This window comes from Barbus barbus (assembly GCF_936440315.1).
Source record: "Barbus barbus genome assembly, chromosome: 28".
NCBI lineage: Eukaryota > Metazoa > Chordata > Actinopteri > Cypriniformes > Cyprinidae > Barbus > Barbus barbus.
The window spans coordinates 18,171,852-18,189,810 of NC_136756.1; the positions used below are offsets into that span (position 1 = coordinate 18,171,852).

General features: G+C 38.3%; 2 protein-coding genes across 2 annotated transcripts; both read left to right on the top strand.

Annotated features, from left to right (window-relative positions):
- Positions 1-1,711: 1,711 nt before the first annotated feature.
- LOC306848479 (homeobox protein aristaless-like 3) lies at positions 1,712-7,801 on the top strand. Its single transcript, XM_079383054.1, has 4 exons — positions 1,712-2,144; positions 5,305-5,576; positions 6,315-6,440; positions 6,733-7,801. Exons 1-4 carry the CDS (start codon positions 1,820-1,822, stop codon positions 7,093-7,095), a joined length of 1,086 nt encoding a protein of 361 aa, XP_079239180.1. The 5' UTR covers positions 1,712-1,819; the 3' UTR covers positions 7,096-7,801.
- A 2,841-nt stretch (positions 7,802-10,642) lies between these two features.
- Positions 10,643-14,845, top strand: LOC306848718 (RNA-binding protein 15-like). Its single transcript, XM_079383443.1, has one exon. It carries the CDS (start codon positions 10,788-10,790, stop codon positions 13,350-13,352), a length of 2,565 nt encoding a protein of 854 aa, XP_079239569.1. The 5' UTR covers positions 10,643-10,787; the 3' UTR covers positions 13,353-14,845.
- The last annotated feature ends 3,114 nt before the right edge of the window (positions 14,846-17,959 follow it).

Here is a 17,959-nt window from a genome sequence, read left to right on the forward strand (position 1 = left end):
ACTGGATGTTTACACACTTGTCCGTCAGGTTGGCTCCATGCGGCCTTACAGATATCCAAAAAAACTGTTAGACATCTTGGAGAGCAGCGCGAGTCGTTTAAGTGCTCTGTGTTTAGAGATCTACTGCAGAGATTTGAGCTGCCACGTCAATATCAACTGTTTTGATTTTTGTTTGGTCTCTGGATGTCCAAACTCAAGCAGCTCCACAAAGTTTTATGGAAGGTGTTTTTATTTATTTTATTTATTTTTTATTATTTTTGGATCAATTCGGTGGACAGTCTGCAATTTGCAATAGGCATATTATTCCTCAAGCGTTTGAGTTATACCACCAAAACAAAAAGAAAAAAAAAAGTCACTTAAAAAAAGATAATTATGATAAACGCTTTAACCTTCCTTCTGGACTTTAAATGTACTTTTAAGAACCACAGAGCGAACAGAACAAAATGTAATGGATACAGCAGATTTCTTAAAATTACTTGTTGGTAATACAAAACTCTACAAAAACAAGAACTCAGGGATACTATCCTGTATATTATAGCAGGTTGTTTTATTATAAGCGTAAAGTTTTGGGCTTTTGGCATAATAGAAGTGGAAAGTAGTAACAGGTGAGTTGGTGATCATCATATTAATTAACTTTATTGAAAAAGATTGCACATTTTCTGTAATGTTGCAGCTGGATCAGCTTTTGTATAAATTTTATGAATGATGCAGTAACCATAAACCAGCTGATTTATTTTATATAGTATAGTTTATAAATATGTTAGCGTTTTCTAAATTAAAATAAATGTGATGTTTGCTATTAAACTACTTTTAATTAGTCGTAACAGGGTTACTTAAGATATTCGAAAACTTCCTTTGACTTAAAATAGCTACAAATAAAAATATCATAACTTTAATGTTGCTTTGTTGTATAAATAATGACGTTGGTTTGTATTACATGTTAATTTGTAGTACATACATATTAATTAATGAACTAGGAATATAGAAGGAAATAGAATATAGGAACACATATCAATAGTAGCCTATAGTTATTTTTAATTCTTTTAAAATTAAATCTCAATCAGCGGCAGTTTACTATTTTTGCTGTTGCTTTAGGCCTTGTGATTGTTTCACACTTATGTAAATCCAATAACAATGCATTATTTTCCCTCATATTTTGTCACAATTGTGCTTATTGCATACATCTCGATAATACAACTAAATAGATGCTTCTCCAACGTATAGAGTAATATCTGAATTATATTTTGTCCGTCTAACTAAAAACCATAATGGCATTTCAGCTGTTGCGTATATGATTTAAAGTCATAGGCCTTCGTTGCCTACATTCAATACTTAATTTTATCATCGATGTAGCATGATATATCATAATCGGATTCATTCAGGGGATTTTTAGCCAATGTGTTTAGGTCGATCCCTGCTTTGATTGAGTTCTGACAGCGTCACGCGTAAAATGTTCCTGGATTCAGTAGACTACTTTGGTGATTTAAAGTTAGGCCTACAAGTGCTCAGCCAGTCACAATTACTCGATTTAATCACATTCTCCTATATCTCATATTATTTTATTAAGAGAAAATGTTTAGGAGGTAAATGGTTAATTGACAGGAGCCGCGCGTGATTGATTTCTGGGCGTATTGAATCAGACCGCTGTCTCACTCTCTCCCTCTCTCAGTTCACGGGTCTTTGTTTCTGATCCTCTAAATCCCACCCACTTGAAGGTGGAAAAAAATCGCCATCTCTCTCGCTTATACACTAACTTGTCCCCTGTTAATAGCATCCTGGTTCACTATTTGCGCTCTCGTGCTCGGGACGGGACGGGGTGATGGAGACTGAGAGTTGTCTGTCTTTCTCCTCGCCTTCAAACAGGATCACGCCAGAGAATTCACCGGGTTTGGAGCATAATTCCGGCGCGTTCTTTCAATGTGACGACCTCCAAAAGTCTCCGCACCTTCCTCTAGCGCATCGGCATGAGTTTTTTATGGGACGCTACACTGACGGCGGCACCGCGGAGTTTACGCACGGCGTCAGCACTACAACTCCCCGCGCCTCGCCTGGAAAGCATACAAAGTATTTAGAGAATATGAACCAGGACCAAAAACCTTCGATTACTGAGAAGAACTCGTCATTTTATGAGACTAATTCTGATGGTAAGTGAAAACTTGTTCAGTAGTTGAATGTCAGCGAGGAAACGTCTGTAAACGATATAGTCTAAACAATAGCCTAATAATGGCGTACTACTACTAGCCTACTACTAATAATAATAGCCTAATAATAATTATAATAATGATTCTCAAAAACCGTTTACACAGTTTTTACTCCACCTGAGAGGCCCAAAGCTACTGTGACTAAAAATCATTAGGCTAATATTTTTAATTTACGCATAATTTCTTAAAACGGATATATGACAACTGGAAATGTAAATATTATTACATTTACACTTAAAATCATGCCAAGGCAAGAAAGGTGGTGCTATTTGTGCTGATTATAGATAGGCTAGATTAAGCCAATTTAAATGATGTAGGCTATTTATTTATTAAATTAGTCTTTTCGGTTAATCAGTATTCGTTCGATCTGGAACCCCACTTGTTAAACACTTTTGAAATGGCCTGTACATGATTATTTTTAATTTCTCCAAAGAACCTCCAAATAATCTCTAACTGTATTAAATATATAAGTACGTATGAAGTACGTTTTTCATTCATACCTATATATATATATTAGGCTATACGACTCTTTTGAGAAATTAAATAAAGTTCACGATGTTATAGTGAAATAAGTGTATTCGTTGTTCCAAGATGTTCTCCAAATAACCACAAAATAAAACGTTATTTTTATTACATATTTTACTTTAGCAACTTAAAGCGGTTTTATAGGCTTCAATCCTATCTTTTTTTCTTATTACAAACTTTTGGTATAATTGATCTCAAATAGCTTAGCTAATAGTTTAATGTTTATATCTTTTTGGTCTTAAAACAATTAACGCTAAATAAGTTATTATAATGAGTTATAAATAAGTCATATAGTTAATATAAAATAAAAGAACACTTTGTTTAACCTTTTTTTTTTTTTAACCAGGCAAGTCAATTAAGAACGGGTTCTTATTTCCAATAACAGCCTGTTTTGAAAGTTATTAGTATTATTTTTATAACAGCTGCGTCTTTTAGTAAAGTTCAGGCCTGCTCACGGTATCCATAGCGCATTTCGTCCTCACACTTTCCCATATTATGATTTAAAAACGCATTTATAAAGTTCTAGCATGTTAGCCTAATTAATTATTTGAGGTTCAAAACTTTTTGAACTATTGTGATTTAACGTTTTCTTTCCTCATACTGCTGGAACAATTTATCTCAATTTATTGCAAGCCTAATCATAAAATATTGCGATGAGGCCTATAATGCTCAGAAACAATATCTTCAGACAGACCAACAGCATTCAAATATCGCCACGGATTTGCGCGCGCGGTTTTGAGGCCTGTTATATGGCCTTTCTTGTTTGCGTTTAAATGCCTCATTCTGTCACACTTTCTAAACACGAACATTGATATTGGATTCTAAATTCGTTTAATTTATAAACTATTATGTTAATATTTAGCAAGTCAACAAGCAAGTTTACATTTCCAAAATAACTTATTTTATTTTAAGATCACGAGACGTGTTGAGCCAGTATGTTCTGCAACCTTTTAATTGGGGACCTCACATTATGGAGATTTTGGGGGTGTGTCAAACAAATATAGCCTGGATTTGATTGGTGGGATCGAACTAGTGTTGAACACAACACTTTAGTAATAAAAGGCCTGTTTTGTCTTTTATCTTGTCCTATTAGGAGGAAGAAATGCAAGGTAATTTCTGCCATATGTGCCGGAGTTACAGCGTCGAACTTGTTTCCCATACACCATTGCACATATACATTATAGCCTACTTTTTGAAAGACAGTTTTTGTCATGTTTACAATCATTTTTATAACTTCATCTTTATTAATCTATCACTCTTTCGCAGGACAATTGAGACATTTTGGGAGATATTTAATTAAAATAAAATTAAAATAATGAAGTGTTGTTCTTTAATGTTCTTGATAAGAGTACAGTAACTATTCTGTTCCTAAAAGCATTTTTAGTTTATATATATATATAGTTCTTGTACTAGAAGAGATCAAATATAATGCCTGGGGATTTTTATGACCCAAGGTCAGATGTTTTTAGATGATCATGTTTGAAACAATATCATCATTTTGTCATTATGCACAGTATGAATCACTCTTATTCAATGATATACTCAAGCAGAATGATATAGAGAATCCAACTTCATATTAACACACCGAGACGTGTGTTTTGCTTTCTTTTCCATGAAAATTATAGGGATACGATTATTTGATTACAATTAAAAATTGCAACACAGAAAAGACATAAAAAGTTTCTATTTTAGATCAAAGTATTCATGAAAAAAACAGCCTCTTGTAAAGGACTCCTCTTCCCATCCTTTATATTCTCCTGAGAAAAGCAAACACGTCCTGTTTGAATGATGTTTATTATTATAGTGATTATAACGGAACTTTTTTGTTGTCAAAATTCCTTCACTTCTTACAACCTTTTAACCTGTCATATCATAATGGATTTTGTAATGACATGCATTTTATTGTACTATTTAAGCAAGCGTTTAAGCTTACAAAAATTGATTTTTAACTCAAGCCATTCAATCTCAAGTTTCAAGCTTAATCAAAACAGTAAGCTCTGCTGCCAGTGTGTTGTTATCCTTTTTAAAGTTCATGGAATACTCAAAAATATACTGAATATTTGATAGAGAAAATGTTGCAATGTTGGTTTAATGGTCTTCTATTTAATATAAACAGGAAAAATTGTTTTTGTTTTATGTGCACACCATTATTTCTACTGGTGATGAACAAAATAGCTTCTATGGTTTGCAGTAACATACAGTGGTTGCTATGAATTTATTACAGATCAAAAATATGTTTTTTTTTTTGTTTTTTTAAGAAAAGTTATATTTAGGAATTGAAGTTGTGCTGCTTCATATGAAAACCTGCATTAATTTAACTTGTAAACATTATAATTCTATTTCCTAATTAAAACTCATATATTTGACATGCGTTGTTAGTCTGAGGTTGTTAAGCCCTGCCAGCTAAATCAGGTGAGGAGGAAAAATATTCAGGTTGTACATAAAAAAGCCATTAACTGCAGTTTAGAAGACAAGAAAAGCGCTGTACTTAAACAGAAAATCATGTTCAATTAGCCTGGGCACAGTATTTAAATTTGCTTATTAGAAACTAAATTTCATCATGTCTTGGTGTCAGCAGGAGATGAGACCGTGCCCAAGACCCTTGGATATCCTGCTCTAGACTCGGAGTGTTGTGGAAAACTGAAAGAGCCATCCAATGGGTTGCCTGGAGACTCCATCGCTGACTCCATCGACCTGTCAGGCAAGAACAAGAAGCGGAGAAACCGGACAACTTTCAGCACCTTTCAGCTGGAGGAGCTGGAGAAGGTCTTTCAGAAGACACATTACCCAGATGTGTATGCACGGGAACAGCTGGCACTGAGGACGGAGCTCACGGAGGCAAGAGTGCAGGTGTGTTAGACTCCACCTCCTGGGACAGGCTGTTAGTCATAAGAGCAAAGTAAGATTAAATATATAAATTGGTATTATTAAAATAATTATGTCATTCAAAACATTTGGGATCTAATTTTTGTCTATTCTCTTATTTTTTTCTATTCTCACAAAGGCTGCATTTATTTGATGAAAAATAAGTAAAGAAAATAATATTATGAAATATGATTACATTTTAAATAACTGCTTTCTATTTCAATATATGTTCAAATGTAATTTATTCCTGTGATGGCAAAGCTGAATTTTCAGCAGCCATTAGTCCAGTCTTCAGTGTCTCATGATGTTTCAGAAATCCTTCTAATAGGCTGTAATAATATTTAGTGCTCAATAAATATTTATTGTTAAAAAACTTTTGTGCTATTATATAAAGTTCAAAAGAGCTTTTATTTGAAATATACATTTTTTGTAACATTGTAAAAGTCCATACAGATCAGTTGAATGCATCCTTGCTAAGTGAAGTATTAATTTCTTTAAAATTAACTTGTATAATTGATAATATAAATAAAACATCTGGTTTCAAATGCAACAGCATACACTATTTATTTCTTTATTTTTTGCACAGATTTAAATGCTTTCACTAATATTAATGTTCCTCATCGATTAAATATATTGAATTCATTGAAAGGAAGAGTTTTTCCATTTTTTCAGGGCGTATATTTTATATCATTCAATAATTAAGTTTAATATATGGATATTCAGGTGTGGTTCCAAAACAGACGGGCCAAATGGAGGAAAAGAGAACGCTATGGGAAGATGCAAGAGGTGCGAAACCACTTTGCTGCCACATACGATATCTCTCTTCTCCCTCGCTCCGACTCATACCAGGTACACACGGACAGAGCTTGAGAACAAAAATGTAGCTTTTGTCTACGATTTCAACACACACAGGGGAGTTGCTTTGGTTTGCCTGGAGACATAGGGGACATTATCATGATTTATATATGTTGTCAGAAACACAGATTGAATTTAGTTTTATATTGTTTGTTAGTGTAATGCCATTAATCTTGCCATATGGCACGGGCTAGCATTAAACATATTTAATTTGCATACATGTTAATTAAATGTAAAAAGATTCTAAAAATGATTTCAAAATGTGTTTTTTTTTCTGTCTACGCAGATGCAAAATAACCTATGGCCAAGCAGTGCGGGAATGGGAGGCACTGGCGGAGCGGCCAGTGGTTGTGTTCTGGGAGCGGAAAACATAGCATCGTCCTGTATGACCCCTTACCCCCATCCTCATGGCAACCTACCCGGGCTCATGGGTATGTCTGCATCTCCAGGCCATCCTCATCATCATCATCCTCATCACCCGCCCCACCACCCTAGCATTAATGGGATATACTCACTCCATGGCTTCCCAGGAAGCCTGGGGGCCCATTCCTTTGAGCCCGGACCAGAGTCTGACTACAAGCCCTCAGGCCTGGTGGCCCTGCGCATGAAATCCAAAGACCCCGGGAGCCTGTTATCCTGGCCGACATGACCGCGCAGCTGCAACTGCGATTGTGATGACATCACTGAGCCAACAAACTGTTAGCATGCCTGCACATACCGGCATGTTAGTGCTACTCAGAAACACACAACTGAAAGACACTTTTTTAACGCTCAATGTACACATCTCTTTTTTTCCAGATGTTTTCACTGCAAAGATGCATTTGATGCCTGCATTATTTGTTTTGTCTTGATCTGTTTCCCTATGGAAGCATCTCATTTGTTTGTGTGTTTGTTGAAATTCTATGAGCCATAATGGGCTTTGCACACAACTGGCCTTAATATAAAAATCTTCCTGGGATACTTAAATTGTAAAAATTATGTTATGTTAATTACCAAAGAGGATGTGCAACATGTTTATTTAAGTATGTTAATGTTAATCTCATAGTTTCAGTGTATGCAGTGGTTTAGCCCCATTATGTATATATATGTAGTCCCAGTCAATAAATGATTTGACATTTTCCGACTTTGTGCATTCAGATACGCCACCACTAAAAACAGCAAATAAATGTGTGCTTCTGGTAAACCATGGCAGGAATTAAACATCACTGCATATAGATTGCATTTTGTGTTGCTGATTGCTTATGGATTGCTTGTTTTAATTTGGGATGCATGATATTTTGGTAGCATATTGGCTGATATAACAGTTTGCATTTTTTATTTAATGGTTTCGGTCTGTATTAAATATCAACTTGTACAAGCTCATTTCTCAAATTTTTACATTTAGATTAACTCCATTATCCAACACTCACTTAAATTAACTTTTAAAAAAAAACACTAATAACTTAATAACACTGTTAACTGTAATTTTTAGAATGCCCAGACACTTTGTGCATTTAAAATAATTAATTTTAGTATTGTTTTATTTTTCATTTATTTAGATAGAATTATACAGAATTTTAATACCATCATCCTTGAAAATATTTTTGGTATTCTACAAGAATTTAAATATTCATGCATCCCTAATTCTAATCTTGAATAATATCCGGAATATGTGGTTTTACTATAACACAGATAATTGTACAGGCTCAGGCAACTTTGGGATCCATATGAACAGCTCATAAAATTCTAATGCAACAGAAATATTTTGTGTGCCGATTTCGTAAGGCTAGTATAATACACGCTTACAAGTAAGGTGAAATGTTTTTTTACTTGAGAGAGAGAGCATGGTCGTCTAATGTGTCATTTTAAATGTATGTTTTGCTGTAGGCTGGCTGTAAAGGCTGTCAAATGTCACCCGATACATCAGCAGCATGTGACAGACTTGCTAATACAAAACCAACTAAGTGACCACAAACCCCTCACTCTCAGACTGATGACGGATTCCAAGGTTTTTCTTTGTCATACCCATCAACCTTAGGTCTGGGGTCTGACAGCTGGACAAAACCACAAAGCCTAATGAATTATGAATCAACTTACGTGTTATACTACTGTTTAATTCAAGAGTCTTCAACAAAAATCAAAACAGAACGTGAAAAGCAATGCAGAACCCAGGTTTCTGAAGCTTGTTATGTGGTTGATGTATCGCATTAAAAAGAAAGAAAGAAAAGTAATAACATTTTTGCATGGTTTGAAATGCACCTGAGCTTCAATAACTAATCAAACTAGTTAAATTCAAATTGTGCCTTGTGAAAACCTACATATTTTTGAACATTCAGTTCCTGTGACATTGACTTTTAATGACAAATATGTCCCTCATAGAAACAGGGCTTCTAAAAAACAACAAGCATTCTAAATTCTGTTTCTGAGACAGCTCAATGTCAGTATACAGTTGATCGTGTTTGATGTGTTTTTGGAATCCCAATCCTGTGCGAAATAGCTGAAGTTAAAGTGTTCTGTTGATACAAGTGCCAAACAGCCTTGAGGAGGGCAGTTCTGTGACCCAGCCATGGGACCGGTGTGGGTTATTCAGCTCCATCTGGGTTTAATGACTGCATGCCAATCCTGCCAGGCACTCTTTCAGGGTGATTCACTTAATTTAGATGACACATAAAACGAAATTGCTCAAGATGAAAAAAGCTGCAGTGACAGGATTTTCAAAGCTTCTCTCATTTTCCTAATTCTCAAAATGGGAACAGATTGACAGTCGCTTTGGGGCAAGCATTTCCTGCTGCTTCTTTCCTTTGTGCATCGAGGATGACAGAAACGCTGGATCGCATTAAGTGCCAGTTTACCGGACCGTGCTGTGTTTTGGAGAGAGTTGACATGTGGTTCCAATAGAAAGGGAGGCTGACAGAAACTCTCTCCACACCCACAGCTTCGAATTCCAGCCTGAACTTTCAAGAAAGTGGAGCCAGCTCCAGCTACACATGAAAACTGATTAAATCCCAGATTAAGGGATGCGATAAAGAAACACAGTTCAGGAATACAAGAGAAGCGTTACTAAATAGATGTGAACTACAATGAAACAGACGGGATGAAAAATGTACAAAGAGAGTGTGCTAAATGTTGTAGGCCATAAAAGGACAGACACACAAGATATCCTATTGTAAGTACAAGAAATTTAAAAATCTAAGATGGACTAAACAAAAAAAAATCTCTAAAAATCTTTGTTGAGATATGTGAAACAATATTGACCTGTTGTAGGCCTGCAGCAATAAAAAAAATTAGGCAGTTTGAATGACATTTGGTAGTAAATAAACTATACTTGAATAAATAAAAATGACATGTGCTAGCTTCTACAATCCTGTCTTTAACCTTTATTTGTACTAGACAGAATAATTTGTATATAAAGCACTTATTTTCCTAGCAAATAACTTTCCTTGCTGTTTGTGGACCACAAAAGTAACAACTGTGAAGCTTAAACACTTTTTGCATGTACTTCCGGATTAAAGCATCTGTTTGTTGTCTTAAATATAAATATATTCCTTTTAGTATTTAATGTTTAGTATTTATGTCCTTTTACATAACATTTTTCATTATCTTTTCGCAGACGAAAATATATTCCGACTGTTCTGATAATTTGTATATTTAAAATGCATTCAGTTTTATAAAGGCAATGCTAAATCAACATGACAAAAAAAAGCTGTTCTTCACGTTTACATTAACGTGACCCTTCCCTTCACCTCAGAGGAACAGGCAAATATCACCATCTGTTGGACATAAAGTGAACTTCGAGATTTCTTCTTAGTTTTATTTATTTGACCACTTGCAATTTATAAAGATTATAGATTAAACATTCTTAATTTAAATTAAATGTAAGGTGAATTTCCCAGCCTTTAGCACCAACACTTTTTAATTAAAACAATTATATATACTTCCTGCATGATTTGTGGATTTATCATGTTGACAAAAAATATCGAATAGAGTGCAGAAGCAGATGTAATATTTTCAATGCATGTCCTCACAACTTAAGAGAAGATTAGTTAAATGTCACCTTTCTTGTGTCTATGGTAAATATTTGGCGTTTGAAGCTAAAATGGTGCACACCGAGACTGGGCGCTGTACGGGAAGTCTTGATTGACAGACAGAGCGACCAATGGCGTTGATGTTTCGCAGAGATTCAAACCAATCAAAGTCGACGGGCGGGTCTTGTTTTAGTCTTGACAAGATGGCGTATGCGGTTGTTTTGCCGCAGGGACACTGAACAAATCATACAGTTTCTCGTGCAAATTCGTCGACACTGCGGTAGCATAACTGTTAAAAAGTGTTTTGTTAGGAGCGCAAAGCCAGAGGACATCTAACATGAAAGGGAAAGAGCGGTCGCCGGTGAAAAAGCGTTCAAGGGCCTTGGATGATATACGAGACAGGGGAGGAAGCCATCCGACCAGTAAGAAAATGGGGGTTATCTCGATTTCTGGCGGTGGAAGCAACAACGGCAATAGTTCGTCTAAAAGCGAAGGGGGTTCTGCACGACGGGGGCTGATCGGAGATAAAAGAGACGGACGGGATTTTGACGGACATGTCTCCAGTCGGACTGGAAATAACCACGGTTACACCAGCCCTGTTGCGAGCTCGAGCGGCAAGAATCACGCCTCGAGTCTGTCCTTAGAGGCGGCCGCGCGCACCAACTCGCGCGGAGAGTCGCGCGCCCCGCTTCCCACAAACGAAAGTGAGTACAAAACTTTAAAAATCAGCGAGCTCGGCTCCCAGCTAAGCGACGAGGAAATCGAGGACGGCCTCTTTCACGAATTCAAAAAATTTGGCGACGTGAGTGTTAAAATCAGCCGAGTCAACGATGAGAGAATCGCATTCGTCAACTTTAGGAGACCGGATGATGCCAGAGCGGCGAAGCACGCGCGAGGCCGGCTGGTGCTCTACGACCGTCCTTTGAAAATTGAGGCGGTCTACTTGAATAGGAGGAGAAGTCGATCTCCTGTAGATAAGGACCATTTCTCTGTAGTAGCAGGCCATAGACATTTGCATACCCAGAGGCCGCTCTCTCCAACCGGTCTGGGTTACAGAGACTACCGGTTACAGCAGTTAGCGCTGGGCCGGCTTCCTCCTCCCCCACCCCCGCCACTACCGAGAGAGCTTGAAAGAGAAAGAGAGTTCGCCTTTTATGAAGCCAGGGCGCGGCCTGCGTACATCGCGGAGCGGGCCGCTCCTTTCCGCGAGGAGGACTTTATCTCTCCCGAGGACGACCAGAGAGCCAACCGCACACTGTTTCTGGGTAATTTGGATATTACTGTGACTGAAAATGATTTGAGGAGAGCTTTTGAACGATTTGGGACCATCACAGAGGTGGACATTAAAAGACCCTCTCGAGGCCAGAGCAGCACCTATGGCTTTCTTAAATTTGAAAACTTGGACATGGCCCATAGAGCAAAAATTAGCATGTCTGGGAAAGTTGTGGGCCGAAACCCTATAAAAATTGGCTATGGCAAAGCCACCCCCACCACACGCCTGTGGGTGGGTGGTCTTGGACCTTGGGTGCCTCTGACTGCACTAGCCAGGGAATTTGACCGCTTTGGCACTATCAGGACTATAGACTACAGAAAAGGGGACACCTGGGCTTATATTCAGTATGAAAGCCTGGACGCTGCTCAGGCGGCCTGCACACACATGCGTGGATTTCCTCTCGGCGGTCCCGATAGGAGGCTGAGGGTGGACTTCGCTGACACGGAGCACCGCTACCAGCAGCAGTTCTTGCAGCCCCTCCCTTTGCAACACTATGAAATCGTGGCTGAGTCTTTCGTCCATCGTGCCACCCCCGAGGCCATCAGGGTCCGAGAACGGACTCCCCCACCACTGCACTTCAGAGAACGAGAACTATATGCTGGGGCTGAATGGCCTGCGCCTGCCATTCGTGAACGTGTACGAACTCCTGCCTTCGAGCCCCTCGAACACTTGGAGCGTGAGCGACGACGAGAGGCGTGGTCACTAGAGAGGGAGCTGCCAGGCAGGGATGCTGCACGCAAGCGACGGCTCATGGAGGACGGGAGACATCTGGAGTGTTCACCTGACAGCAGCAGCGAGTGGGCGGCCCGTCGTCGCAGGCCGCCATCCCTCGAGGGCAGCCCAGGAGGGAGCAGTCGAGATGGACGATTCAGCGACTCCGATCGGCCAGCGAGAGCTGACCGGGTGTCCCCTGCACGAGAGACCCGCAGCAGCCTGGACCGAGGCCCTGGTGAAAAGCGCATCAAAGGCAGCAGCAGCCTCTCAGAGTCCAGTGTCGGCGTGAGCCCTGCAGAGAGAAAGCGCAAAGCGGGCGATTTGGCCAAAGGAGCCTCCAAAAGGGACCGATCTGAGAGCAGCTCCAAAAGCAGCCAGGCTTCAAAGCAGGACGCAGGGGGCAAGCTGAGCATGGCCTGGAATGGCATGCTGCTCCTAAAAAACAGTAATTTCCCAGCCAGCATGCACCTCCTGGATGGGGACCTGAGCGTCGCCAACAGTCTCCTCATCGACGGCAGCATGGGTGGTAAAGTCACACAGCTGCGCATCACACAACGCCTTCGCCTCGACCAGCCCAAGATCGACGAAGTGTCTCGGCGCATCAAAGTCGCAGGCCCAGGGGGGTATGCGGTTCTACTGGCGGTTCCGGGCAGCTCAGAGGAGACGACTTCTTCAGACCCAGCAGCGTCGACGCAGCGGCCCCTGCGCAACTTGGTTTCGTACCTGAAGCAAAAGCAGGCCGCCGGGGTCATCAGTTTACCTGTCGGGGGCAGTAGAGATAAGGACAACACTGGGGTCCTGCACGCATTTCCACCATGTGATTTCTCTCAGCAGTTCTTAGATTCTTCTGCGAAAGCTCTTGCCAAAACGGAAGAGGACTTCCTGGTCATGATCATTGTGCGAGGAGCATCTTAACAATCATAATACACACAAAAGTGTTGTTAAATGCAAGCTTATCTAAATGTCTCTTAATTGCATGCTCTTTGAAGCAGAAGTACTAGAGTAAAGGGCAAATGTTATTATCTGCTCTGCCAAACATGTACAAAAAAAAAAAGAAAAAAAGGCCCATTCTTATAGCAAAGTTTAGCTCTATAGCAATATATTTGTTTTAATTTGCAATTCATTCAGAGGTCTAGTTTGTCATAAATTGTACCCTGCATAAAAGAATGAATGATGTTGGGAATATTAGAATAGGAATTTAATTTGAACGCTGTCTAGTTCCAACACTTCCTATCAACATGTATTTCAGTCAGATTCCAGACAGTTATCCCTGTACAAAATCCTTTTTGTGAATGTTCATGTTCATGATTATCAATTAATCTGATTTAATGGGAACCTGGTTTATGTGTCTTGGTGCTTTGAACAATCATTCAATGGAGAGTGTAATATAAGTATATAGTCCTGTAGGCCACTAAAACAGGCAGAATATTTTGCTCCGTGAACTGCATGTTGATGCTAGTGTTGTACAGTAAACCGTTGCAGAGGTTTAATATATGTAGCCAAAAATGTCATCAGTGTGTTTATCGATTGATACAGGCTGCATTTTTAACACCCCTTCATCACATAAAAAATTTGTGAACGTATTTTGATTATAAAAGTAGATATTTCTAAGCCCTCCTTAGACCAAAGCATAAAAGGTGTTCTGACATGGGTGTTTTCATATTTTTGGGTTACATTTGAAAGATTTTGAATGTCATAATTCTGGTTTCAAAGTGGGATAGAGTGAAATATCTCAGTTTAAATTGAATGGGTCTCAGATAATTAATTTGATTGCTTAAGGTGGTTTTAATTTAACCCCCCCCCCCCCCCCGCCCGCATAGGACCGTCGTAATTTCCCAGGTAAAACCTATTTACAGTGATATTGTTAATAATGGTATTCTTATGAAGGTTTCTTTGTAAAGTTAAAGAAAAAAGGTTTTGATTTGATTTGCTGCAAATTGCATTCATCAATGTAAAGTGCATGTGCCCTATAATGTGATATTGTCATAATCACCCGTAAATTGCTAGATATGCCATGTGCATAGCACTAAGAAATTAAGGTGTATAACAATTGTAAAAAAAAAAAAAAAATCAAGCCCACCTATTTGTACAAAAAACTTGGTGAACTAAAGATTTTGTTTCTGTGCAACTGTAAGACAGTCCTACATTTTATTTCATTGACATGCCTTTAGTTGACAATATAGACGTACATTTAAGTATGTTTTTACTTTGAAATATTACACAGTGTTGTGGTTCTTAGGTGTCATTGTTTGAATGGTTTTAAAATGGCAAGTCTACACTTTTGTTTAAAATCCTGAAGAAGTAGAAATTTGTGTTCTTAGTGTGTTTAGCTAATTGCAGTGTACTGATCTGATGCATAACTAACATCTTTTCATGTATGACTTTTCTATTCACACTAAATTGTTTTAAAAGTTGGTTGCTTGGTGATTTCACAACATAACAGCTATTTGTGTACATGAATAAATGGACATACTGTACGCTCAGTCCCGGCCACTCAGGACAGGACAGGAAATGGACCGTTCCACAAGTGGATTTCACATGGAAGCAGAAATTATTGTTTGAAATGATTCAGGAGCCCTTTGGATGCACAGGGGCAAGAGCTTTCCATTTAGTGTTAGTGTACTCTCACTGAGAGCATCTTCCTGCTTATGTAATTGTTTTTTTTGTTTTTGTGCTTACAGTTCCCGTATTTAAACGGAAATAATGACACTCTTGATTTGTGCTGTGTTTACCTAATTTCTTGATTGAGGGAGAAAGAGGAAGCGGTCACTCACTCCTTGCACAGCTTCTGACGTGGCTGTTTGTACACACACAAAAAGTGCACTGGCCCCTCATTTGATTATATCACGCTATCAATAAATTGTTTCATTTGAGGGAGAAAATGTTTATTCGTTGGAAATCAATTGAAGAACGCCTGCCGCTGCTTTTTTTTCGGTTGTGTTTCGGGAGGAATTGTTGCTCGATTGCTTGTTTCTGCTCAGGAAAGAGAAATTCTCCTCCGGGATCAGTCATGGCAGTGAGAGCGAAGGGCGAGAGAGGCTTGATGTTGTTGATCTGTGTTTTCCACCCTTGTGTCCTGGAGTTGCCCCACGTGCTAAGTAACCTGAGGGCGCTGCTGCTCTCCCCAGCTCTCAAACAGATCAGGGAGAAGCTTTGAGAATGAGTGGAGAGATGATGTTTGCGCAGACCTTCACCTAAACTGAAATCTTTCGATTCTCCCAGGCTGGCGGCTGCTTCCTGTATGTGTCGTCCATCTGGAAGTGTCCAGGCTTGCTGTAACCGGTCCGGCCGTACTATGCATTGCCAGCACGAACCTCAAATCAGTGATTTCCAATTCAGAGGAGCAGGCGTTTGTTTATCCCATCCTTTGATTTCGTCCGATACGATTTTGTTTTGCTCCATTGAAAATCAGTGAAGGAAGAGGATTTAGAAAAGCCAAAAGCATTTTAGCCTTCAAAATTGTCTGACTCTAATCGAGTTTTGATAGTTTTCTTTTCTTAAACGTTTATTTTCTGAAAGAGAAAAAGATGATCGGTACGTGGTAAATTGACCCTTCGTTGTGAAGAACCCCTGAAAGAAAACATGCTGCCCATGTGAACTCCACCCAGAGTTAACCTGGAGTTTGCTTGCGAGGAGCCTCATCAGGAGGAAGAAAATGAACTTCCTTTAGTAAGATGTCCGGTCAGCTGCATCGCTTCACCAGCAGCTCGTTCAGGCCTTTGGCGAGAGGATCCAGACCAGTCCTCTGGTGTGGGTGGTGAGTAGGGAGTATTTGCTTTATACCAGGTCTTTAGACTTTAGAAGTCTACCCTGGTGCAGGTAAGTGTCAGTTAAGCAAATACATTAGAGCATTGCCATTGGTTGTAACTCTGACTTCTTGGCCTGTGGTTTCCAAAATCATATTTATGTGTTTTTTCTGGGGGGAAAAAAGTAGAAAAATTCAGAAATATATTCATATTTTAAGTAGGTGATTATTGTGCATGTGATTTTTACACAAATAAATGGGCAACAATGATAAAATGTTAAAGCACAAGTTCACCTAAAAATGACAGTTCTATCATTTATACACTCTAATATTGTTCTAAACCTTATGAATTTCTTCTGTGGAGCAAACAAGATATTTTGAAAAATGGGCAAATGTAGTTGAAACATTCTTCAAAATATATGTTTGTTCCACACAGGAGAGTCATATATGATTGGAATAACTTGAGGGTTAGCAAATAATGACACGATTACATTTTTTGGGTAAACTATTTCTTAAAGTTGATATTAGATTTGCTGTATTTTTAAATGTAGGTAAACTAATAACTTATTATTCACAGATGCAAAATGAATTGTTGGTAGTATCCCTCAAACACATTCAACTGTCCGCTTCATTCAGATCATTCAAACCCTTCTAATGACCATAAACAACCCAAAAACACTCATTTAAAGTTATAAAATAATTTTTAAAAGTTTTTAAAATGAGGTCATGGATGTTCTCTCATTTTAAGTTTGGTTATAAAATAAGATTTTTATTTTTTTTAATTCCAATTAAAGCTTCACTACATTTACTTCTAAGCCTTTTGGTCAGCCTTATAATCCTAACAGTTAATTTGCTTACGAGTTCTGTTCATTTTAATTGTAACTAACAAGCTGATTTGTGATGATTTCTTAAAACAAGAACATAACTAAGACTTTCAGTGTTAAGGTTTCACAGGTTCCTTCTGAATTGTCTAAGCATTGTGTTTTGTTCTAATGATAGAAAGAAACAATACATTTATTAGATGACTATAGAAAATCATGGAACTGCTCATTTAGCTCTGCACTAAACCTCATTGATTATAGACAGGCTGAACCAATGGCTTATTGTGGGAGGTTGTGTTGAATTTCTTGGGTGTCCAAAAGTTGTTTTAATTTTTTTATATCCTTTTCCCTCCATAGGACTGTTTTACTTTCCCCCTTTACATTGATATTGTTCATACTGGTATTCTGTGAAAGTCACTTTATAAAGATAAAGACAAAACAAGAATTTTCTATATAAAAATAGATTTCTGCGCGTAAATATTAATAGAATTTACATTTAGAAACATTTTTATTATCATTTATAAAAAACAATTAGACGGTCAATTCAAATTTCACAGTACAGTTAAAGAAACGTTGGTTTTTATTTCATACGTAGAGTGTATTTCTGTTGGCGTGTCTCATTTTAAAGGCTGCTCGTTCTGAAGGCTGCATTTATCATTCACATGTCATTGAGAGTGCCTCATTTAGAAAAGTAACCATTACATTCCAAGTTAAGAGAGAAATAATTTATGCCTCACAGGGAGTAACAGTTCCTTTTATAATTACTTTTCTGAAATGAGACATCCTTGAAGACTTAGGTGGCTGACAAATGTGACCTCATGAGGGTGCGCAGCCCTTGAAATGTGAAAGCTTTCATTAGGAACACAGATGTGGCACATAGTTTGACCAAAATCTGTTCTCTGCAGAATGGACTAACATTAAAATCCACTTGCATTAACGCATATAACTGAAACAGT

Coding starts and splice junctions, on each gene's coding strand:
- LOC306848479 (XM_079383054.1), top strand. CDS start 1,820: ATGGAGACTGAGAGTTGTCTGTCTTTCTCCTCGCCTTCAAACAGGATC. Junction 2,145..5,304: donor TTATGAGACTAATTCTGATG/GTAAGTGAAAAC, acceptor TGGTGTCAGCAG/GAGATGAGACCGTGCCCAAG. Junction 5,577..6,314: donor TCACGGAGGCAAGAGTGCAG/GTGTGTTAGACT, acceptor ATGGATATTCAG/GTGTGGTTCCAAAACAGACG.
- LOC306848718 (XM_079383443.1), top strand. CDS start 10,788: ATGAAAGGGAAAGAGCGGTCGCCGGTGAAAAAGCGTTCAAGGGCCTTG.